This window comes from Triturus cristatus, chromosome 2_1 (assembly GCF_964204655.1).
Source record: "Triturus cristatus chromosome 2_1, aTriCri1.1, whole genome shotgun sequence".
NCBI classification, from domain to species: Eukaryota; Metazoa; Chordata; class Amphibia; order Caudata; family Salamandridae; genus Triturus; species Triturus cristatus.
Genome location: NC_140581.1, coordinates 715,677,767 through 715,702,865, shown reverse-complemented (window position 1 = coordinate 715,702,865; position 25,099 = coordinate 715,677,767). Strand labels below are relative to the sequence as shown.

The 25,099-nt window shown below is 43.3% G+C and overlaps 1 protein-coding gene across 1 annotated transcript in view; it reads left to right on the top strand.

The window, feature by feature from the left end:
• DTWD2 (DTW motif tRNA-uridine aminocarboxypropyltransferase 2) overlaps positions 1-25,099 on the top strand; it is a 576,220-nt gene that overhangs the window by 141,059 nt on the left and 410,062 nt on the right. Inside the window, exon 3 of the mRNA XM_085632651.1 lies at positions 23,981-24,071. Coding sequence (XP_085488777.1) covers positions 23,981-24,071 — 91 coding nt within the window. The remainder of the gene's footprint in view (positions 1-23,980; positions 24,072-25,099) is intronic.

The window sequence follows — 25,099 nt, the reverse complement described above, 5'->3', positions numbered from 1 at the left end:
TGACTGTCATGTAAAAAAAACATGGTACCCCAAGGCTTTTACTCTCTCTGGAGGAGTCAGCACAGACGGGATGGAGGGCGCCAAAACTAGTTAACATGTAATTACCCATTGACAGCCTTCCTGTTTTTTTTCTACTGTCACGGAAAGTTAACATTTGTGCTATTTTTTTTGTATTTTACGGCGTTACTGTTCAAATGCAGTAATAAACTCTACCCTTTTCAAATCCTGGGACTGTCACCTAGACCATCACTATGACAAATAATTTGTGGGAGAGTTCTTTTACACAATGAAGGGTACTCACTTTTTTAAAGGTTTTCCACTTTTGTGCAGTTGGAGAAATTTCTAAAGTACGTTAATGAAATTAGTGAAATCTACCTTCTCCTTTTTGAGTATTTTTCGCACAATTGTCCGAGTAACACCATTGATACCGTTTTGATAGCAGATTATTTATTAATTTTACAAAATGTTATACCTGGAAGAATTTAACGCAGCCATAAAATCATGGTAGTATTTACTGTGATTTAATTTGTTGTTTGTGATAATGCTTTCCTACTTGGCTACTTCTATAATTTGTCAGTCTGAATTAGCAATATATTTTTCTTTTGTCCATCTAACGTAGTAGTAATGACAGCAGTGCTTTATGTCATGGGTAGTGGGGCCATTGTAGCATCTCTTTACGTTCTGAAATTCCTTGGGTGAAAAGGCCATTTTGTGGTTAGACCTTTTCTTCAACAGAGAACCTCTTTCCTCTGGCATACCAATTGTTACATTTTCTTAGAATGCCCAGGCATGATTATGTGAAGCACTTATTTTCAGGGTTGGTGCAAAACAAGAGCATCTCCCTAATGTTCATATTTCACAGGGTTTTAGGGCCATTGTCGCAACTTATGAAAAGACATATAGAATATCTGAATAGTGTCAGTTTAGTTGCCCATGTTTCCATGTTTGTCAGTGCATAACTTGACTTGAGGTTTGTAGAATGAGGGCCCAGTTTCTAAAGGTTGTCTAGAGAACTGTCCCTGAAGTCTTGTGTCTAATCCCAATAACACTAGCTCCTCAGATGGAAACTTGGGATCTTCCCAGCCAAGTATGATGTTTAGTGTGCTCCCCTTGACTGCAGGTATTGAACTGGTATCAGCTAGGTAATGGTATTTTACTAAGCGTCTGCAACTCACAAATCATGATAGTACATCTACAACAGAAAAATATGTTTTTCCTCTATGATTTGCCCCCGTTCCTTTACCTTTTTTCTGGAACCTCTGTGAAGGTCTGTAGCTGAAGTGTGTAGGGCTGCGGTCCTCAAACAACTTTTAGCATCCAATCACAGCTTCTAGGAATGGGAAGAGAGGCCCTTTACTGGGGTGTAGAAGCCAGATAACTAAGTGAGGCCGGTGATTGTAGGAGTTCCAGTGAATTGGCAGAGGATCAAGAGTTGCATGAGGAGAAATATATATTGGTGAGGTAGCACAGAGATGGCACAGGCTTGACAGAAAAGCAAGTGCCAGTATGGGCAGGGAGAGGAGGAGGTAGTGAGGTAAGGGATGGGTGTGCAAGTAGTGCAAGCTTCAGGGATGAACTAAGTGCCTTGGAAGACAAGCCTCTTTCAGCGGTACCTAAAGTGTTATTGAATATTTGACCTGCCAGTAACCTTCGTTATTGTCTCTTCTAGAGCTTGTGTGCTTTTAGCCATTTGCTCAGGGACATGATTTGGGTATAGACCTATATTGCCCAAACAAGTTATACATTATAACTAGGGCTCCCGGTTTTATGGTATTTTTTTTTTTTACTTGTCCATCTGTATTTATCCATATGTATTTTTTGTCAACTTTATCTGTATTTTTCCATATTTATTATGGGTTTTGTGAAGAAAAAAAAGTGGATGGTATTTTTCCACATTTATTTAACCAATAAATATGCAGTCATTCTTGATTGCCTGCCAGGTTTCAGTGATATGAACACCCGCAGAAGATAAATCAATACACTTACATGAAAATATGCACATTTAGGTACCAGCCTTGTGCATATCTGCTGCTGTTTAAAACTCTTACTAAAATTCCTTTCTTTTTTAACCCCCTTACCTATCATTCAACACAGTTATTGGTCTGGCAGTCATGGCAAAGTGTATTTAAAATCACTCAAAAAGCACCCAATTTCCGTTTTTATCCACATTTAAAAATAAATACAGACAAGAAAATAAATGGTTTTCTGTCTGTATTTATCTGTAAAAATCAGTAAAAACGGAAAACAGGCAGCCTTAATTGTAACTTGGAAATGCATGACTGACTTTCATCGGTCCTTTTAAGCTGAACCACTTGTTAGAGGAACATATTTCTTAAGTCTCTTGAAAGTCCCACCACATCAAATATTTGGATGGAGGACCTGCAAGTGTGAAGGACCTCTCAGCAGCTGCAAAAACGAAACCATGCCTTTTGCAGCAGTTCTATTGAGTACCCATCGTTGCAATGTTATACTGTTAAAGTGTTGAGCTGGGGTTCCTTTGTCGAAGAAAAACAAAGGCAGGTAACTCTTCAGGGGAACCTTTTTTTCTATTCTTTAAAGATGAGAATTTTCATTGTGCCGAATGCGTCACTACCAAAGCTTGTTCAGCTTCAAGTCTTAGGTGGAGCTAGAGGGTACTTCCCAATAGTTAATTTTCCATCAAACAGTAAAAGTGGGAAAAATATTTGTTTTCCAACCATTTATGCTGGAGTTCAAAGGTTGACAACCCTCTTGGTGGCTTATAAAATTGCCTCCTAATAACAGGAAATATTATGAGTATTTTATTAGCCCTGTGCATAGAGTACCTTCCCCCAGTCCTGCTTTAGAGTTTGGGAGTAGTAACAGAGACAATTTGAACTTCAAAATTAACTGTGGATTGGTTATGGATGTCAAAAGAATGAACTATATCTCGCTTCGTTGACCTGCAGCACAAAAGATGTGTTGTATTCAGGCATGAAATAAAATGAGTAGCTGTGTCTCTCAAAAGTGAGCCAATTGAGTTTTGGGCCCTTACATGTTATGGTAGACTTATGCAGTGCATATTTCCTTTTTACCAGTATAATTACACTATTGACATTAAAAGTTGTATTTGTTTATCTTAACTGCCTTTCCCAGCCACCCCTTTAAATAAGTTCAGGTCCTCTCACCACATCCTCTTTTGTTAGGAATAACCTGGAATTTGCAATTTCCTATTCCGCCCACAGTACGAAACCGAACCATGGGTAAAACAACCCTAAACATATTTATTTTATTTATTTATGTATAAAGCGCCCGAATCACCCCATCAGGGTACCTCCGCGCTTAGACTGCCATAATCAACCAAGGAGGGACAACTCAGAACAGTGTGGTTTTCAGCTGCACCAGTATTCCATTTCTTCTTTCAGATTGTCATGTGTTAAAGATTTCTCTTTGTGTTAGTCTTGTCTGCTGACCTGCGGCGGGCTTCTTTAAACAGTAAGCCCTGGTAATCAGTGCAGATATGATACATAACAGTATAATGTGAACATACTGCCGGGATACAATTAGTGGTAGCTTTCTGTTTCCCAGTCTGATTTATCAAAGACCCAATGTTGTGATTTCGCATCATAAATATATGTTTCGAATCCATTATGAACTTTGTTGGCAGCGCTATTTTTTGTCCTGAGCTTTTGGAATGTGTGGAATTAGCAGCACAATCTTTTTTCCCATTTTGCAGCACTCTTGCGCTCACTGCTTTGTCCTAACTTTTGGAAAGTCTAAAATAAGAGGCTGGCTATGGGAAATGTAAAATGTGAAATGTTTTACAAGGGCCAAGGGAGGTAAAGCTTTTCCATTTGGCCGAGTGGTGGGATTAGAACAAAAATGCTGAGTTTGTTGCCATTAGAAATGCCACAAAACCCTGCTGTAGAATCTGGATCTCTGTTGCCTTGTAAATCTTTCTGCCATCCCTCTGTTGGTTTCTGCATTGTCAGAGCCATTTCCACAGTTACATTTTTCTGATCAGGCTTGTATGTCTCATTGCTTAATTGTTCAACTAAAAAGCAATCAATTTCTTAAGAGCCTGCATGGTCTTTGCAATCATGAAGGGTAGTAGACCGTTAAAACCTCTCATGTGAGTTTTCCAACTCATAAACCTGTTAAATGCTTGAAATATCAATGGCTACCAGCATCTAGATGTCCATGGCACTATTCTTTTTATTAATTTTATGGGGCGGTCACGGGAATAGAATCTGCTGTCCTCAAATGAACATTTTATAAACAGCTTCTTATTGGGTTTAGATATGTTACAGGTACTAAATGAATGTGTTCAGTAGCCATTTTACTTGTTACTGTCTGTTTTACTACATATTAATGAAAAAATGTGTTAATAGTGAGAACTGAAAGGCTATACATGTTAATCACTCTTTGCCTTTCTTTATTTTATACTAAAATTAAACTGGCATGCTCATTTAATTTGGTTTGTGAAAACCCATTGTTAAGTGGGTTAAATTAATATAAATCAGGCTTTCGTATAATAATGTCTGTTTTGGAACGAGGTTCAGTGTAGTCATTTGTAACTTAATGTCATTTCTAGAGCTGACTGATTATTGGTGTAAATCTGTAATAATTCCGTTGATGGACTGGGAACCATCGGTGGCACTATGCTGTCGGCTACAAGTAGCCAGCCATGGCTTCAAGTAACTGGGCATCTATGTTACCTGGAATAGAGAATTTTTTATGAGAAAGAACCTGAAAACTATATTGACAAATATGAAACTATCAATCAATTAGGATTTTTAAAGCGCGGCTAGTCACCCGATAGGGTATCTGGGCGCCTGTCCCGGAGACTTATTCAAACAGCCAGGTCTTGAGGGGTCATATGGAATTCCGGAAGAGAGGCGATGGTCCAGAGGTGCGTGGGGAGGCTGTTTCAGATCTTTACTGCGAGGTGGGAGAAGGAGCATCCTCCACTTCTACTTCGGTAGATGCGGGGAGCATGGGCAAGTGAAAGGGATGCGGAGTGTAGTCTTCTCGATGGTTGGTGGAAGTTCAGGCGGTGGTTAATGTAGGCGGGTCCTTGGTTGTGTAGAGCCTTGTGTGCCTGGGTCCCCAGGAGCTTGAATTGGCATCTCTTCTGTATGGGAAGCCATTGGAGTTTCCTGAGGTGGGGTGTGATGTGGGTTTGTCGGGGAAGGCCAAGGATCTGTCTGGCTGCAGAGCTCTGTATGGTCTCAAGTCTCTGTAGAAGGTATGCGGCGATTCCTACGTAGAGGGCATTGCCGTAGTCCAGTCGGCTGGTGATGAGGGCTTGTGTCACAGTGCGTCTCGTTTGTAGGGTTAGCCACTTGACACTAGATACAGCCCATTGGCAGAAGCTACTACTGTTCCTAATTGGTAGAGCAGTAATTTTTAATTTGACTTCCCTGCTCAAACTGTACGAATGTCCTGCAGATTATGACAGTCTTGATTACAGAGACTTTTTTTGTGCAGGTGGATAAGGCAGTGTACACACTTCCATGAATGGCACCGGAATATTGTTGGCAACTTTATGCAGGAGGGTATATGAAAGGTGGATTGCTCTACCAGACATTAGGAACTATTTCTGCACCTCCCAATTAATAATGGTAAATAACTGGACATTTGCAATAGAGCTAGAGTCATCTGAATGAATAGATAGGGATACTATGAGCCAACGAGAATGTATGGTCAGGCTGGTTTATGGACATGCTCTTCAGATGTTCCTAGGCTTCATGCAGTCAGCTCTCGGGGAATAGAAAGACCCTCTTGTTTCGAAAGGGTGAAAGGAATAGCTGACCCTCGAAATAAGTGCTAACTTTAGATTGAGAGCAGATAGAGATATGCTGTTTAAAATCAAATGAATTGTAATTTAAAATCATCATTTTGAATGGTAAAGACGGGTTTTAAGTCACAATTCTGAAAAAGCCCCTTTTAGTAAGTGGGACCACCATTAATATCAGTATCCTGTACTACATGACTGTGAATGTCTGCTGTTGGAGTTTGTGTATTCCTCCCAGCCAGTGAAACAAAGGGGTCTGGGGTGGGCAGGATGGGCCAGGATGGCTGGGATTGGAGCTATATCTGGCTTCACTTACACATCAAATGACTTTGCCTCTAGCACAGGAACCTGATACAAGGCACCCCAGACTGTTTGGAGCCTTGGCATGGGAAGGGAAGAACTTTCCAGGACCAGACATGCGGGTAGGACAGGGCTTCCCACACACACAAAGGCTGGCACCAGATGTAAGCATTGGACGCCCAGAATCCCTCAGATCACTTTTGGACCTGTGGAAGACTCAGAAGAAGGACTGGTCTGCAGACCTGGGGCTGAAAGGACTGCCCTGCTGCCTAAGGAAGGAATACTGGACCTGCTCCTTGATCCCAGGACCAGCAGAGTGACTCCAATGGCTAGCTGGTTGGCCTCCTGTGAGAGCTACAGGAACACAATCACCTCTAGATGCCTTGAATCCTGATGCTCGTCCCTGCTGGAATGAGCGCTAAACCCCCCCCAAGGTGTGCCCCCATGTCCTGGACCGTTGCAAGTGGGTTTGGGGGTACTGCTCATGCCTAATCCTAAAAGCTGGGACTTCGAGAGTTTTTCAAGAAAAGCTGCCTGGAAAACCAACCGAAGACCAGTACCTACCTGACAGCAGACCAACCCAAGCTGCATTGCCGGTTGGCCTGATTTCACGTTATCTCCGGCTAAGTTCTTCTCCGAAGTAGTAAATCCTTTTCTTTGAGACCTCCTGCCACCGGTATCTGGCCTTTTGGAGCCCTCTTCGGCTACAGCCTCAGCCTCATCCCCATCCCAAAGGATACATATGAGCGGTAGAAATCTTTTAAAGTCTGAAGGTAGAAATCCTCACGGGGCTCGAAGACGACCAGCACCCATCAACAGCGACAACCTTCGCGCCCTGGAAATCCATTTTCCACCACTCTAAACGTTTTCGCAACTTTGTCAGTGGCTTCATCGAGACCTCGTCCAGTGACTCCCATTGATCGATGATATGTCCTTGAATACAGCCTGCTGCCTTGGCCTGCTGAAACTCTACCTTCTCAAGAACTTTTTCTGAACTTTCTTCTCAGTCTGAAGGTAAGCTAAGAGTGGGCCCAATCCACCTGTTGTATCTGACCTGCGCTCCATCGTGTTGGCTTTAACTTTTGACTTTGACCAAGTCACATGCAAGCAGATACCCGTGGTGGCGCTTTGATCTTTTAGGCACTTTTTTTACTAAAAACTTTAAAAATGAATAACCACAGTTGTACTAATTGAATTTAATTTGTTTGGTGTCATTTTATTCATTAACATGTACTCTATTCTTTATTGTTTTAAATTGGTGTTGGGTTTTCTTGTTTTGTGTTTTCACTCTGTTACTCTTTGTGTGCCTCATAAATATGTTACACATTGCCTCTAAGTTAAGCCTGACTGCTTTTGTGGCAAGCTACTAGAGGGTTCAGTACAGGTTAATAAAGTGACTTTTTGTAGTTCACCCTGACAAGGACTGTGTTTATTATTTGAGTGGTGCTTCCACCACTCTCAACTACTAATCCAATTTCTTACAGGTTCCTTCTACTATACCATATTGGAACATCCCCTGGTTTAGACATTGTGGAAGGATGCTACTCCATATCTAGCTAGGGTGGTGGATGGCTTGTATGAATGCTTCCCCCAATACAGTGTTGCTGGGCTTGAAGAGCGAGGTAGTGCTTTCTAAATACAAAAATGTTTTCTACGATGTGATGACGAGAAGGGATGCGGCCTGAAGATGAAGAGGTCAAGAGACCCTCTAGATACACAAGGCTAGAAAGATGATAGAGATTGGTTTATGATGGCAGAAAGAAACGTGTACAATACGAGAGGTGCATAGTCAGGATGTCAATATTTTGTTGCAAAGATTTGAACATTTATAATTTCTATAAGCAAAACCAAAACAATGTTTACCAAGCAAAAAGTCTGGACCAGATTGTTGGAGGTATTTATCTTTTCTATTTTGGGTATGGACTCTGTTGCTTAACTGCAATATTTTGCCTGTACTGTTTTCACTTTTATTCCGTTTCTTAGCGAAAACAATAAACATTCTCTTTAAAAAACTTTGTAGAGAGGTTCCTTTGGACATTGATTTGCTGGACGAATATAATGGTGGTCTTCTAATGTTTATAAATAACCCACAATCTCAAAAGCAAATTAGAACTGCTATAAGTGTAAGTACATTTCTCCCCTGTTGCTGTACTGGTCTACTGCTTTTACTTAATAAATGCTTTATGCTTTCTCATTATTGTCTTATTTCTGTTTTTATTTTCGTCTATGTCCCCCTGCCAAGGAAGCTTAGCAGGCGGAGCAGAAGCTCCCAGACTCCAGTTTGTAATTCAAGTTTCCCTCATGTTTTGTAGAAGTTAGCACACTTTCTTCAGCACTCAAGTTCTGAACCGGCCATGCTCGCTAGCACTAGGCAGCCTATTTAGGCTGTTATGCTGGAGCCTGCGCTGCGGGGGACCGGTGGTGCATCAAAGGCAAGCCCATCTGCACACGCCTTTGACCAGACCATGCTTAGCGTAAGGCAAAGGGACCCAAGGAAAGATCACACTATTAAGTCATTTACAAACTGCTTGCACCTGCTCTTCAATTAGGTGGTTTAAAAATATGTAACTTGACATTATTTGCAATTCCGTTCCATGGCCTTGATATTTTCAAATAATGTTTTTACAAGTTTTGCTCCTGGAGTGGACATCTGCAATCCATGATATTGCTGTGCTGATTCATAACAAACTGAGCAGGCAGCTCACACGATTATAAATTGCTGCTAGTAATCCGCAGAAGGGCCTGTGGGACATACTTTCCATCAAACAATGGTATTTTAGAGAAGAAGTGGTTGTTTAAATGATAGGTGGAGTAAAGGGACCACCTTAAAGAACTTTAACCATTCTCTGTGAGAGTCTATTGATGAATTAGCGACTACAAATAATTATTTTCTATTCACAGCGGTGCTTATCTTTAAGGGCTGTTTACAACCAGAGATCAAGTTGTAACGAAACAAATGTAGTGTGGGTGCTATGTAGTGGAAGGGAGCAGGAGGATAATGGAAGGGAACGGCTGAATGACCAGTGGAGTGCGGAAGATCGCCTAAGTATACCCTGCAGTGGACAGTTTTAGTAAAGAGACCGAAGACAGTCTATTACTTGCGGCCTCTTTCAGAAGGCACAGATTAGTGAATGGTCACATATGTGGTCTAGTCTGATCAGACAATCCATCCACGGAGGTACAGTGGCCAAATCCATAACTCTGGTGAGGCAAATTTTAAATATTCACTGTTGGTATACTTAGGTGATGTACCCCATTCCAGTGGTCTCAAGGTAAAGGATGCATTTTATCCTATCAATTTGTAAAACCTTTCTTTAATGATTTTTCAAATTTATTAATTGGAATGCTAAGATAAAATTGAGTACTGGCGGCGGGAGACATTAGTATCGCTGAAGCTCCAGGTGTTGACTGAACAGTTACACAATGAAGTGAGTGAGTGAATCCAGGATAACTCGAGTTCAGTGTGAAACATTCCAGCAAGTCCATGATCCCTAAGGGTACAAAGTGTAAAAAAAAAAAACATAGTGCCCCATAAACCATGTTATTTGGAACAAGTGCACACAGATTCACGTATGTATTACTATTGTGCAGAGGTAGCATTAACAGAGTAGGCCACGACTGAATGTACAATTTCCTATCGTAGAGGAAATTTTCAGTTCCTTTAAGGACATGGAGGTAAATATTATTCCAGTTATCCCCCTTAATTCCTGCTCTAGCAGCATCAATAAGCTTTAAAAACACATTTAAAATTGTTTATTTACACTAACAATAAGTAGTCATCATCAGAGAGAAAGGAACTGCAAGTCTACAGAGTATGAGCTCCGCACAGTCTCCTTTCACCGATCATAAGCCATTTTCTTTTTTATTAGGCTTCACTTACACAGAAAGGTGCACTTTTCTTCATGTGATAGCACCGATCTCAGACCACTTTTCTGAATAATTTATGCTTGAAATCCATACCTGCCACCAAAAGACCGTGTGAGAGCAATAAAGAAAATATAATTTACATGATTGTCAGGGTGTGAACGGCTGAACTGAAGCCCAATGGAATAATCCTGACTCTGTATTCTCAATAGAGTTGGAACTTTCTGGCAAGATAGGTAGTGAGTTTTACATTCTATGTCAAGACAAGATGCTATGATTATGCAGGTTCAAAGCTTACCACTAGAGAAGCCACTCCCACTACCGGCTTAAAATAACATTTCTTGAAAGGACAGTCTGCCAACCAATCACCAACATTCATAATGTTCTCCAGTCTACCTCCACACTCCAAAGCTTTAGATGTCGTGGCCCCTCTGGATGAATAGACACTGAAATTAGACATGTCAGTGCCGACTTATGACATTACCCAGCATACCTACCTTGCAATTTTCGACGATGACACTGACCCTAAAGGCTTACTGATGGAGATCCGAACTTGCTTGGTGAAATGCCACTGTCACATTCTCATATGCCTTAATCCCAGAAAGTTCATGTAGAACTAGAAGTTGAACTTGAGCTGTCCACAGACCATTATCACCTCTGTTTCGTGTCGCCTCATGTAGGCCATTGCCCTTGTGATCATAGCGAATGGGGGAAATGTATATTGGCAGTTCCTCCCCTAATCCTGGAGAAATGGGCCCGACCACCCAGGCCCTCTGGACTCCAGCTGAAGACATTTTCCAACTGGTGTTTCAGATGTGAGCAGAAGACGTCGAACTCACAATGACTCCATCTGGTTATCAGTTTCTGGAAGACAGAGGGGATTCAACTTCCAATCACTGGGATCCTCCAGTCCATCACCACATTGGAGACGCACGCAAAATACTGCGCTACCACAGAGATCTTGTTGATCAGGCAATAATGCCTGAAGTCTTTGTCCTCTTCTACTAACACTCTTTACTTGGTGCCAATGAAGTACTAATGTAACGGACCACAGAGATGTTGTCCCTTCTCAACAGAACACAATAGGTTGCATGGTCCTTTGTAAGGCCTTTCACCACAAAGGACCGAGCCAGCAGATTGAAGAGGCTGATGTGCAACTTTAGTTCATTCACTGACAACTGCTCTCCTGCAGAAACTTCTCCACAGTGGGTGCCCTTACAGGAATGCCTTATGTTTGACTCTGTAATGAGGTCTGAAGCATTACTGAAGATTAATCTCCCATTACAGGCCTCATGTGATCTATCCACTGTTAGAGTTCTGATCTGGCATCCTTCAGAAGGAAGATTAAGTCAGAGTACCCCAAGTCCTTTAGAAGATTGGCGGCCTTCAGCATTTGCCCAATAAAGGAGGTTCTTGTAAAATCGCTTTAATGGAGAATGACCGGAATCCCACCAATCAAGCTAGCTTGTTCAGAGAGAGCCTGTCTAGAAAAAGAGACTTCTGGAATTCACTGCAGCTATTGTTAAGCACATTATTAGGCACTGGAAGGTTATGTAGTGCTGTGGAAAGAGCTCTACCCCCTCCTCTTAGAAGCTTTGTAGCACATTGAAAGTTTCTTCAAGTTGAGCCCACTGGGGTTCCTGCTTCTCGTCCACCGGAAGCAGATCATACAGGCAGATGATCATTCTAAGTCCTCTCATGCTAAAGAACTCTGCAACCTGCCTCAGAAGCTTGGAGAAGCACCAAGGTGCCAACGAGAGGCCGCTCCGAAGTACTACAAACATAAAGACCTGTTCCCTCCAATAGAACTGAAGAAACTGGCTGTGAGGCTTCTCCATGGGGACTGTCAGGTAACCATGTTTTAAGTCAAGTTTGATTATACAATCAGTCTTTAGAAGGATGTCCATTAGCTTTTTAGAAGGATGTCTATTAGCAGGTGAATCTTCTTCATTTTGAAAATGCTGTAAACTAACCAGCTGTTGAACTCTCAGAGATTGGGTGAAACTCTTTTTACTTCTTCTGATCTACACACCTCTGTATTCTGCTTCCTATAGAAAAACAATTACTGAGGGTGGATTTTTGCCTTGAGGAACCATAAAACTCTACACGGAACCCCGTCACAGTCTGTATTACCAGTGCACCCTGAGTGACTCTATTCAAGGCTGGAAGAAATTCCCCCAGACTGTTGCCTACCTCTAGATGGGAAAAATGATAACTCTTACTTGTAGTTCTGCCCGGGAAGTTAACTGCCCTTCTGAAGTCACCTCAGCCTCACTCCCTTCTAGAGGGGAAGAACTTGCCTAAACTTGCTCGATCCTGAAACTGGGCAAGTCTTTAATAGATTGCAGCCTTTGACAGGTTTGAGATAATGAACTGATGCCCAAGGTTCCCCTGCGTCTACTAGTTAATGTAAACATTTGGAGCTAGAAACATTCTTTCATACAAGGTAGACCCTTATGTAGGTGAGAAAATGCTATGCCGAACCTGCTCAATTCTTTCAGAAACGGCTACCTAATAAGCACCCTTCAACAACTGCGTCTGCCATCGGAGTCTGCAAGATCCCATAACTTGTTTTTTATCTTGATCAGAACGGATCGTCAGCATTTCTTGAACACCACATAGTGGCATTGAATAAAAATTAAATTACCTTCTGAGCCCAGCCTGACAGCATGTTCAGGGAAATGAGACTCCCAGAAACCTTGGCCTACTCTGCCATGTCAATGATTTTAGTAAGAGGGTCCAAAATATAGAGCAGTTTATCTTGACAGGCCTTCCATGACCTGCATATCCCCTTCTTGGGATATTTCAAGAACTGTAAAAGACAATTCTCCATCTTGGTGTCAATTTCAGGCATCAAGGCCACTTTCCCTTCCAGAAACTGGCAAGGGCCCTCTGCCTGCAGGTGGCTCTTGGCCTCCTTATTAGTTTTCTGATTCTGTGAGCAAACTTATTTGAGGTAGACCAGTCAGAGGACTTGGGTAGTTACAAGTCTTCCAGCTCCCACATATCCAAATCCCCAAGAGCATCTCAACCTGGCACACCAGCCTAGGGCACTTACATGGAGTGGACAGGCGTCATGGCACTGGGCTTCTCTGAAACCACCAACCCCATCAGAACGCATGGCACTACCTAATTCTCATCTAAGTATCGAGAAGGCTCTCCTATTGCCTCTGCAGCAGAGGGTGAAAAAAGTCGAGGGTCAGGCATTCTTCAGAAAAACATCTCTCAAATGGTTAAAAGTGTCCTGGTGGTCATCTCTCCCCCACTTTTCCTTAGCCTTACCTTCAGGAGGCACAACCATAGCCTCTAAAAGAGCTATCAAAATACTGCTGTACTGAGCTTCCTCGTTCCTACTACCCTTGTTAACAAAACTCTGGTGGGACAAGAGCAGCCCATCTGGGTAGGTTGCTCTTCTTCTCAACACAATGCGGTACTTAAAGTGGCCACGTGTACGGTCCGACCTATGGAAACCTCTCTAGGTCCAAGGACTCCCTGTCCACAGTAACAATGCTCTGCTGCCAGGCCACCAAAGGTGAAGACCCTGTGGCACTCAAGTTTCGGATTATCCAACTGCAAAGGAGAAACAAGTTTGTTTACCAATCAAAAGAAGGCACTCAATATTAACGGAACAAGCTGAAAGGTGAGGGTGCCGTGAAGGAGAAAGATCCACCAAGTTCCAGGAGGCACTTAGTTGATGCCAGAAGGAGGAAGAAAAGAGGACCTGGAAGAGGAAGAGGAGGTTAGTATGGAAGGAGACAGCTCGTAGTGGATGAAGACTGTGTGTAGCTGATACTCTTAAGAATTGTAATTTATTTTCTGTTTGAAGACTACTGCATATTGATATTGTGTATTGGCAATTTTGAAGTTGTTTTATGAGCTTGTTAATGCTGCTAAATTATGGGTTAAAGGAGATAACTTGCATTATCCCCCTGGTTCTCATGTAGCATTGAGAAAACACTGAATAATGCCTCACAGATTTTATTTTAGAATCATTTATAGAAGACTACAACTGGGGTCACAGTCGCAAGGCACAGTTATTGTGATTTTTGTCTCATTGTACAAATTTAACCCCTTCTGTTCTGGCTATGATTAACCACCATTGCCTGTAATTTTTGCACATGCAAAAAACAGCATGACACAAACCATACAGCCAGATCCACTGAGTGCATTGTTCCATTTATTTCCATTGTTAAAGGAGAGAAGGGACATCAAGACAAACTTGCGAATTGTGGCTCCCTCTCCACACTCAACATTGGTAATAAAGAGCATTTTACGTTTTGCGTTCTGTCCTTTATATATTTTTATATGTGTGTATATATAGAGAATACATAACGGATAATTTATTTATTTATTTTATTTATAAAGTTTTATATAGCATGGTCAAGATCCCAAGGGATATCAGAGCGCTTCACAATAAAAAATGATCAGGGATGTACAGGCGTCAATACAAATCAACGAAACAGTTACTGAGGGTGCCCAATTACAGATGATCCGGATGTACAGGCGTCAAATACAAATCAACTAAACAGTTGCAAAGGGTGCATCAAAGCATCACTGTCGCTAACAATAGCGCATCTGGGAGAGTAAGAAAAGAATAAATAAGGAAATATAGCAAATCAGTACAAGGCATGAAGGTGTAAGTCTCGTAACTTATAGCAGATGATCCAAATCCAATTAAGGTAAAAACTTTCTCATGAGTAATCTTTTTACTTCCAAATAGAAAGCAACCGAGGAGGTGAGTCTGCGAACTTCTCGGGGGGGGGAGGGGGTAAGAGTTCCAGATCCTCGGGGCAGAGCTGGAGAAAGATCTTTGACAAATTCTCTTTTTGAGAAATATCTGTGGCTTCAGGAGGAAGGAGTTAGCACTTCTTGAGGGTCTACCACCTCCAGATAATTCTAGCATTTGGACAAGATACTTGGGGGTTTGGAAATGGAGAGCTTTGTGAGACAGGCAGGCAATCTTTAGCTGTATACTTGCTTCAAAAGACAGCCAATTTAGAGATTTTAAGACTGGGGAAATGTGTGCATTTCTTTTTGCGCCCGTGGCCAGTCTGGCTGCAGCATTCAATGCAGCCTTATGTGGGGCCAAGGTATATTTAGGGAGGCCACAGAGCGTAGCACTGCCATAGTCTAGCCTCGGCAAAACCAGCGCTTGGACCACCTGCTTGAAGTCAGCTTGTGGAAGGAAAGGTTTGAGATTCCTGAGTAATCTCATCTGGTGATTCGCTCCCTTACACACCTTGCTAATATGATTCTTCATATTTAACCCCTTCGCTGCCAGGCCTTTTCCCCCTCCTGTGCCACGCCCTTTTTTGGCTATTTGGGGTAGTGCGCGCTGAGGCCCCTGTAACTTTTTGACCACATCAGGTATCCACGCCAAATTTGCGTCCTTCTCTTCCAACATCATGGGGATTCTGAGGGTACTCAGGGTTTGTGGATTCCCCTGGAGGGGTCACAGAAATGAGCCAAAATACAGCAAAATTTAGTTTTTTGGGGGGAAAATGGGAAAAACGGGCTGCAAATGAAAGCATCTGGGTTTTTCCCTGCAAGTGTTATCAAAAAAGGGTTTGTGGGGCTGAAATCACTATTTTCCCAGCTTTTAGGGGATACCAGACTTTTGTCAGAAACCCAACATTGTTTACACAGTTTTGGCATTTTTCTGGGACATAGCCTATTTTTGCTATTTTTTTTGCTTTCGACCTCCTTCCAGTTAATGGTAGAAATGGGTACAAAAGCAATAATGGATCCTGGAAAGCTATACATTTTGGAGAAGTAGACAAAATTCTGAATTCAGCAAGGGGTCATTTGTGTAGATCCATCAAGGTTTCTTTATAGAAACTAACAGTTAAATATAGGATAAATTGAAAATTTGTTGAAAAAAAGTGCCTTTTGTGTCAACGTTTTCACCTGTAACTTCTTCTAATTTTGACAGCTCTTTGAAAGCAACATACCGTTACATCCGCTGGACATTTCTGGTTGTGGGGATATATAGGACTTGTAGGTTCACCAAGAACCCGACGAACCCAGAGCCAAAAACTGAGCAGCAACTTGCAATGGTTTTTTATTATGTACCGGGTATATAGTAAATATTCTGTAATAATGTGTACATGGAAAAATCGGTATGAAAGACACCTATGTATTTCTGAAATGGGAACAAAATATAGAGTTTAGAAACAGTAGATATTTGCACATTTCCGAAATTGGGAATACTCATACTAGCATGAGAATTATCAGTCATTTTTTAGAATGACTTCTTTTTTACACAATGTCTTTCATTTGGAAGGCAGAAATGCATCGAAAGTCAATAGGTAATAACAGTTCCTTTACAAATCTGAATTACCATAAGTCTCCCGATAAAAATGGTACCTCACTTGTAGGGGTAGGCATAGTGCCCACGACAGGAAATGGCTCAAAACCCAACATGAACACACCACATTTTCACAATGCAAAATTACCCTTTTTTAGCAAAGTGCCTAGCTGTAGTTTTTTAACCATAGCTCTGCCAGCCCCTAGGGAAACCTAGCAAACCTATACATTTTTGAAAACTAGACACCCAGGGGAATCCAAGATGGGGTGACTTGACTGCCTCCCACCAGGTTCTGCTACCCAGAATCCCTTGCAAACCTAAAAAATTGCCCCAAAAAACACATTTTCCCCACATTTCTGTGTTGGAAAGTTCTGGAATCTGCGTGGATCCACAAATTTCCACCCACCCCGTGTTCCCCAAAGTCTTCCGATAAAAATGGTACCTCACTTGTGTGGGTCGGCCTAGTGCTCGTAACAGGAAACGGTGCAAAACGCATCGTGGACACACCTCAATTTCGCAGTGAAAAATGAACCTTTTTTGGCAAAGTGCCTAGCTGTAGTTTTTGAACCATAGCTCTGCCGACACCTAGCGAAACCTAGCAAACCTATACATTTTTGAAAACTAGACACCCAGGGAATCCAGGATTGGGTGACGTGACTGCCTCCCACCAGGTTCTCTTACCCAGAATCCCTTGCAAACCTAAAAAAGTGCCAAAAAACGCATTTTCCCCACATTTCTCTGGTGGAAAGTTCTGGAATCTGCGTAGATCCACAAATTTCCACCCACCCCGTGTTCCCCAAAGTCTTCCGATAAAAATGGTACCTCACTTGTGTGGGTCGGCCTAGTGCCCGCGACAGGAAACGGCGCAAAACGCATTGAGGACACACCTCAATTTCGCAGTGAAAAATGAACCTTTTTTGGCAAAGTGCCTAGCTGTAGTTTTTGAACCATAGCTCTGCCGGCACCTAGCGAAACCTAGCAAACCTATACATTTTTGAAAACTAGACACCCAGGGGAATCCAGGATGGGGTGACTTGACTGCCTCCCACCAGGTTCTGTTACCCAGAATCCCTTGCAAACCTAAAAAATTGCCAAAACAACGCATTTTCCCCACAATTCTCTGGTGGAAAGTTCTGGAATCTGCGTGGATCCACAAATTTCCACCCACCCCGTGTTCCCCAAAGTCTTCCGAGAACAATGGTACTTCACTTGTGTGGGTCAGCCTAGTGCCCGCGTCAGGAAACGGCGCAAAACGTAACGTGGACACACCTCAATTTTGTAGCGAAAAATGACGCTTTTTAGGCAAAGTGCCTACCTGTAGTTTTTTAACCATAGCTCTGCCTGCACCTAGGGAAACCTAGCAAACCTATACATTTTTGAAAACTAGACACCCAGGGGAATCCAGGATGGGGTGACTTGACTGCCCCCACCAGGTTCTGTTACCCAGAATCCCTTGCAAACCTAAACAATTGCCCAAAAAACCACATTTTCCCCAAATTTCTCTGGTGGAAAGTTCTGGAATCTGCGTGGATCCACAAATTTCCACCCACCCCGCATTCCCCAAAGTCTTCCGAGAAAAATGGTACCTCACTTGTGTGGGTCGGCCTAGTGCCCGCGACAGGAAACGGCGCAAGATGTAACGTGGATACACCTCAATTTCACAGCGAAAAATGACCCTTTTTTGGCAAAGTGCCTAGCTGTAGTTTTTGAACCATAGCTCTGCCGGAACCTAGGGAGACCTTGCAAACCTATACATTTTTGAAAACTAGACACACAGGGCAATCCAGGATGGGGTGACTTGACTGCTTCCCACCAGGTTCTGTTACCCAGAATCCCTTGTAAACCTAAATAATTGCCAAAAAAAACACATTTTCCCCACATTTCTGTGGTGGAAAGTTCCGGAATCTGCGTGGATCCACAAATTTCCACCCACCCCGTGTTCCCCAAAGTCTTCCGATAAAAATGGTACCTCACTTGTGTGGGTCGGCCTAGTGCCCGCGACAGGAAACGGCGCAAAATGCATTGTGGACACACCTCAATTTCGCAGTGAAAAATGAACCTTTTTTGGCAAAGTGCCTAGCAGTAGTTTTTGAACCCTAGCTCTGCCGGCACCTAGGTAAACCTACCAAAACCACACATTTCGGAAAACTAAACACCCGGGGGATTCCAGGGAGGTATGGCTTGCGTGGATCCCCCAACGTTTCCTTACCCAGAATGCCCTGCAAACCTCAAATTCAGCTGAAAAAATCACCTTTTTCACACATTTTTGTGTGGGAAAGTTGTGGCATCACCGGGCTGACACAAATTTCCTACCACCCAGCGTTCCCCCGGGTCTCCCGATAAAAACGGTGCCTCACTCGTGTGGGAGGACCAAGTACCCACGACAGGCAAGGGCCCAAAACGTATTGAGGCGACAAGAAAATTGCCTACCTCAAAACGACCTGGTTTTGCAAGGGGTGTCACCTGTGTTTTTGGCCCGGTGCTCGGCGGCCACCTAGGGGAACCTACCAAACCCACACATTTCTGAAAACTAGACACCCGGGGGATTCCAGGGAGGTATGGCTTGCGTGGATCCCCCAACGTTTCCTTACCCAAAATGCCCTGCAAACCTCAAATTTAGCTTAACAAATCACCTTTTTCACACATTTTTGTGTGGGAAAGTTGTGGCATCACGGGGCTGACACAAATTTCCTACCACCCAGCATTCCCCCGGGTCTCCCGATAAAAACGGTGCCTCACTCGTGTGGGAGGCCCAAGTACCCGCGACAGGCAAGGGCCCACAACGTATTGAGGCGACATGACAATTGCCTACCTCAACACGACCTGGTTTTGCAAAGGGGGTCACCTGGGTTTTTGGCCCGGTGCTCGGCGGCCAGCTAGGGAAACCTACACATTTCTGAAAACTAGACACCCGGGGGATTCCAGGGAGGTATGGCTTGCGTGGATCCCCCAACGTTTCCTTACCCAGAATGCCCTGCAAACCTCAAATGTAGCTGAAAAAATAACCTTTTTCACACATTTTTGTGTGGGAAAGTTGTGGCATCACCGGGCTGACACAAATTTCCTACCACCCAGCGTTCCCCCGGGTCTCCCGATAAAAACGGTGCCTCACTCGTGTGGGAGGCCCAAGTACCCGCGACAGACAAGGGCCCAAAACGTATTGAGGCGACATGAAAATTGCCTACCTCAAAACAACCTGGTTTTGCAAGGGGGGTCACCTGGGTTTTTGGCCCGGTGCTCGGCGGCCAGCTAGGGAAACCTACACATTTCTGAAAACTAGACACCCGGGGGATTCCAGGGAGGTATGGCTTGCGTGGATCCCCCAACGTTTCCTTACCCAGAATGCCCTGCAAACCTCAAATTTAGCTTAAAAAATCACCTTTTTCCCACATTTTAGTGTGGGAAAGTTTTGGCATCACCGGGCTGACACAAAAACTCATAGGACCCCCTTTGCAAAACCAGGTTGTTTTGTGATAGGTACTTTTGATGTCTCCTCAGTAGGTTTTGGGCCCTTGCCTGACGCGGGCACTAGGCCTACCCACGCAAGTGAGGTACCATTTTTCTCTGAAGCCTTTGGGAAACGCAGGGTGGGTGAAATTTTGTGGACCCACGCAGATTTCAGAACTTTCCACCACAGAAATGTGAGGAAAATCTGTTATTTTGGACACATTTTTAGGTTTGCAATGGATTCTGGGTAACAGAACCTGGTGAGAGCTAGTGAAGTCACCCCATCCAGGATTCCCCTCGGTGTCTAGTTTTAGAGAATGTACAGGTTTGCTAGGTTTGCCTACGTGCCAACTGCGCTAGGGCCCAAAATCCACAGATATGCACATTGCTAAAAAAAATTTGCAGCCCAGTGGGCTTTCTGCCGCCCTGGGGGGGAAACGGGGAAGGGGGTTTCATCCTGATATGCCCCTAAAGGGGCAGAAAGACTGTGGCTATTTTTGTGGGGGTGGGGGCATTGGTATGACCATTTTGGGCAGCCCCCACGCATAAAAAAAGCCTGCGTACTCGCTGGCGCCTAGTAGGCTTTCTGCCCCCCAGGGGGCAGATCAGGGGCCACTGCCACCATCTGCCCTCCCGGGGGGGCAGAAAGACTGGAATTTCTCTGGGGGTGGGGTGGGGTATTGTCATGCCCATTTTGGGGAGCCCCTACCCCTACACTAATAAAACAAAAAAATCCATGGTTTCTAGTGGGCATTCTGCGCCCCCAGGGGGGGCCAGATTGGGGGCTACAGCTCCCATCTGCCTCCTGGGGGCAGAAAGACTGTAATTTTTGTGGGGGGGAGGGTGGGGGCATTGGCGTGCCCGTTTCGGGCAGCCCACACCCTAAAAACAATTGCGCTAAAAAAAATCCCTGGTGTTTAGTGGGCTTTCTGCCCCCCCCCGAAGGGGCAGATTAGGGGCCAATGCCCCATCTGCCCCCCGGGGGGCAGAAAAACTGTAATAATTGGGGGGTGGGGTGGGGGCATGGGCCTGCCCGTTGTGGGCAGCCCCCACCCCTATTTTTATTTTTTTGGTAAATTCCCTGGCGTCTAGTGGTCTTTTTGACCCCCGGGGGGGCAGAGTGGGGGCCAATGCCCCATCTGCCCCCCAGGGGGGGCAGAAAGGCTGTAATGGTGGTGGGTGGGTAGGGGCATTGGCGTGCCCGTTTCGGGCAGCCCACACCCTAAAAACAATTGCGCTAAAAAAAATCCCTGGTGTTTAGTGGGCTTTCTGCCCCCCCCCCCCAGAAGGGGCAGATTAGGGGCCAATGCCCCATCTGCCCCCCGGGGGGGGCAGAAAGACTGTAATAATTGGGGGGTGGGGTGGGGGCATGGGCCTGCCCGTTTTGGGCAGCCCCCACCCCTATTTTAATTTTTTTTGCAAATTCCCTGGTGTCTAGTGGTCTTTTTGCCCCCCGGGGGGGCAGATTGGGGGCTACTGCCCCCCAGGGGGGGCAAAAAGACTAAATTTTGCCAAAATTATTTGGGGGGAGCAAAGGCCCTTGCCCGAGGGGCCGCTCCCCCCTCCCTGGTGTCTAGTGGGTGGATCCCTGCTTGGGGATCGCCCTCCTGTGGCGATCCCCAAGCAGGGATCCACTGGGTAGGGGTACCATTGGAAAGGGGAGATTCTCCCCTTTCCAACGATACCTCTCCCGTCTTTCTACGTGCTCAGGGGGCTGAGATAGCCCCCTGAGCACGTAGTAAGTGAAACTGAAATGAGCCTCTTGGCTCATTTCAGTTTCACTGTTACTGTAATGACGTCGGCGCGACGTGCGCGCCGATCGTCATTACAGTGAAAGGGAGGGGGGGCCCCGGGAGCTGGAGAAGCTCTTCCCCAGCTCCCGAGGCTATTTTGCATGAAAGGGAATCCCTCTGGTGCCAGAGGGATTCCCCAGGGTATGCCTCATGACGAGCTGGACTCGTCATGGGCACAGGGCGACTGTGCTCCATGACGAGTCCAGCTCGTCATGGGCATACAAGGGGTTAAATGTTTATCCAGGGTGATTCTGAGAGATTTGGCAGAATCAATAATCAGTTGAAGGCAGTGAGATGGTTCATCCAATGGTCTAGTTTGGCAGTATGATTCGGAGGAGAAATGAGCAGAAATTCGGTTTTGAAGGTGTTGAGTAGGAAGTGGATCTCGGTTAGCCAGTTTTGAGTATTGATGAGGGTAGTGTTGAGTGATATAAGATTTTCCGGGGAGGAGATTTTCAGGTAGAGTTGCGTGTCATCTGCGTACATATGGAAGAGAATGTTCATTGAGTGGTTCCAAGAATAAGTTGAATAATATGGGGGATAAGGCGGACCATTGTGGAACCCCCATGGATACTGGCATGGGCTGGGATAGGGAGTGGTTCACCTTTATTCTTTGTGATCTGTGATGGAGGAAAGACGAGAACCATTGCAATACCAGACCGCAGAGGCCCATCCTATGCTCCCAAAATAGATAAGAGGTTGTCGTGATTTACAGTGTCAAATGCAGATGAAAGGTCTAGGAGGATTAGGAGGCAAGATTCATTGTGGTCGAGTATTTAAAAAATATAATTGATAATGTGAATGAGAGCCGATTCAGTTCTGGGTCCACTCCGAAAGCCAGATTGGTGTTGGTCTAGGAGTTGGAAATTCTCAATGTGAGCGCAGAGTTGAGATTGGATGCTTTTTTCAATGAGTTTGGCCAGAGTAGTGATGTTGGAGATAGGGCGGAAGTTGTTTAGGTCGGCACTATCAGCATTAGGTTTTTTTAGGATTGGTGAAACTTGAGCTGCTGTGGCCTGACCTCAACAATTTCTTCTGGAGCGTGGTCGTGTTGCGCCACGACTACCTTCCCATTTGTTTTGACATGTAGGACATGTTCCCTGAACTCATGCTGAATACCATTTAACCATTTGCTTTACTTAAAGGGTATACTCATTTTACTAAGTGTTTTCTGCTTCTCTTTGTCCTATGTTGCTGCACTGAAACACTATTGGTTTTGCACATTAGAGTAGGATGAAAAAAACTGTAATGTTCAATATTCTTTATCTCTTATACGTTCTCCTTTTGTATGTCTTGAAAAAAGTTTTGTGATCGTACATCTGTTCATAACCATCCTTTACCAGCATCGATAAATCATTCTTCTTCAGGCTTCAATGCTTAGCTATATCAACATCTTTGGGCTATTATATATATGATGTATAATACTGTCTTCCGTACAGTATAAGAAATGGTATTCCAAGTCACGGAGGAGTTCCGTTACCATATAGAGGAACGAGGCTGAATGTAGAGTTCCATTCTAAGGTTGCAGAATTGCGAGGTGACTTGCACTATCCTTATAATGTACGGCAGGGGGTACTTTATTCCTTTTAATATATGGTCACACCACACCATAGCGTTTCCCACAAACCACTTAAATCCTCGGTGTGGTGCTCCTTCATATGAAAGCGATAGTAAACATGAAGAATACACTTAGAAACTTAAGTGCAAAATTGAACACACCAAAAAGCAGTTAAATATTTGTTGCAAAATATATTCGAATCAGTTTAATACATCGTATTTAAAAGAACACTGTAGCTCAAAATATGTAGAAGCATGCCAAGAGATTATGTTATTATGATTACCTAAAGCATGGAAAAAAATAAAAATGTTGCCATAAATGTCTCTTTTCTGCTGGTCACTGTTCATCTAGAAAACAACAGAAGAAGAAAAAGCTACATTTGTTTTTTTGTTGTTGTTTTTCTTTTAAAGTGCATCTTAAATTATGCTCTGTGGCATGCCTTTTTCTACAGCGGCTGGCTCCAGCAGCCGGCATTATGACGGCATAACTCAACTAAAATAAGTTATAACAGTTGAGCAGCTATTCCATTTCTTTATGACAGGTGATTAGGGACGTTACAAGTCACCTGTAGTAAGTAATTTTAAGCCAGGCCTTTTGTACAGGAATTGTAGGGCCCAGGTATAATAATAAAGACACTTCATAATCATATTTGTTATTTCTGCACAAATGCATGAAAATTAAAATAGCTGAAGTTACCCTGTGCTGACCTCGTGCTCAGAAGCAGGTCCCCACTGTCAGCTAAAACCCACATCTGCTGTTTCCTTTTTGTAATTATTTTCAGAATGTGACATAACAGGTGGTCTTTATGCTGAGAACATAATTGTAGCCCTATGGTGTAAACATAAGTGTTAGTTTGGGACCACAGTCAGACTTCAGGTCAGCTAAAGGACAGTTGTGTTTTAGCTTTGCATTTGCTTTACTGCTGACATAGTTTCCTTTTCTTTCCCTCTCTGCAGCCGTCCTCAGAAGGTATGCCTATGTCCGTTCCTGCCGGTGCATCCGCTGAGTGTCTCCACTTGCCTGTATATAGTTCAACACCCAGCTGAGGTAAGGAAAGCCATCGTAAGAGCACAGGGTCAAACTGGTCCTTACAGCTTAGTGTGCAAAAAAGAAAAAAGGAACTAATTTTGTCAGTAAATATTTCCCTAAACACACTGGGTCCGATTCACAAACTTTGTTTTGTAGTACTATAGTAGTACTACTAACAACAAAATGCAATTCACAAACCTGCAAGTGTGGACCTCCATCTGTCCCATCTTTTCTGTTGGGAGATTTAGTAGTAAATATGGAAGGGACTGGGGAGTGGCTGAAAAAAGGGCATACTTACTATTAAATGGGAGGGGTTTAGGAAGGATTGTGAACGGATTTAAGTTAAGGAAATGCTGAAGAGTAAGCCCATTGCTATTCACAAACTGCCTTTCTAAAATACTAACACGAAAAAAGACCCAAACAGTAGTAAATGTATTCCAGCTTAGAGTTTGAGTAAGTCCATCACCACTCTTGGCCAACCACTAGTGCTGCAATACCCTTCCATAGCAAATAATAGAGGTGGAGACTTAAAATAACACCCATAGGAAATATTGTTACACTTAATTATTTAAGCTGTTAAAAACATAAATAATTGTAACCTAATGGTAAAACACATATCTAAAAAGAAAACCTATTATTTTATTGTAAAATATTTTAAGAAACTTTTTTTAGTTAAAAAATGAATGTAACATTATTTTTTATTAAAATATAACTAAATTAATTTTGAGTAATTCTGTACATCACTTTAAATGGTGTTTAATGCATAGATAAAATGTATATTTTTTACTTTAGGTAGAAAGTATTATTTTAACTTAAACTTCAGAAAAATAATTTTACTTTAATATATTTAAACTATCTGCATTTTAAATTGAAATTAAGTTTATAGTGCTGTAGCATTTTTTTAAAGTTTGTTTTACGTTTAAAATAGATATATAACATTATTTACATTAATATTAAACATGAAAATATTTGCACTATTTTTGTCAAGTTTAATAAACTTTTAGAATTTGCCTTGTACTTTACTATAGGAAATCTCTACCAGTGGG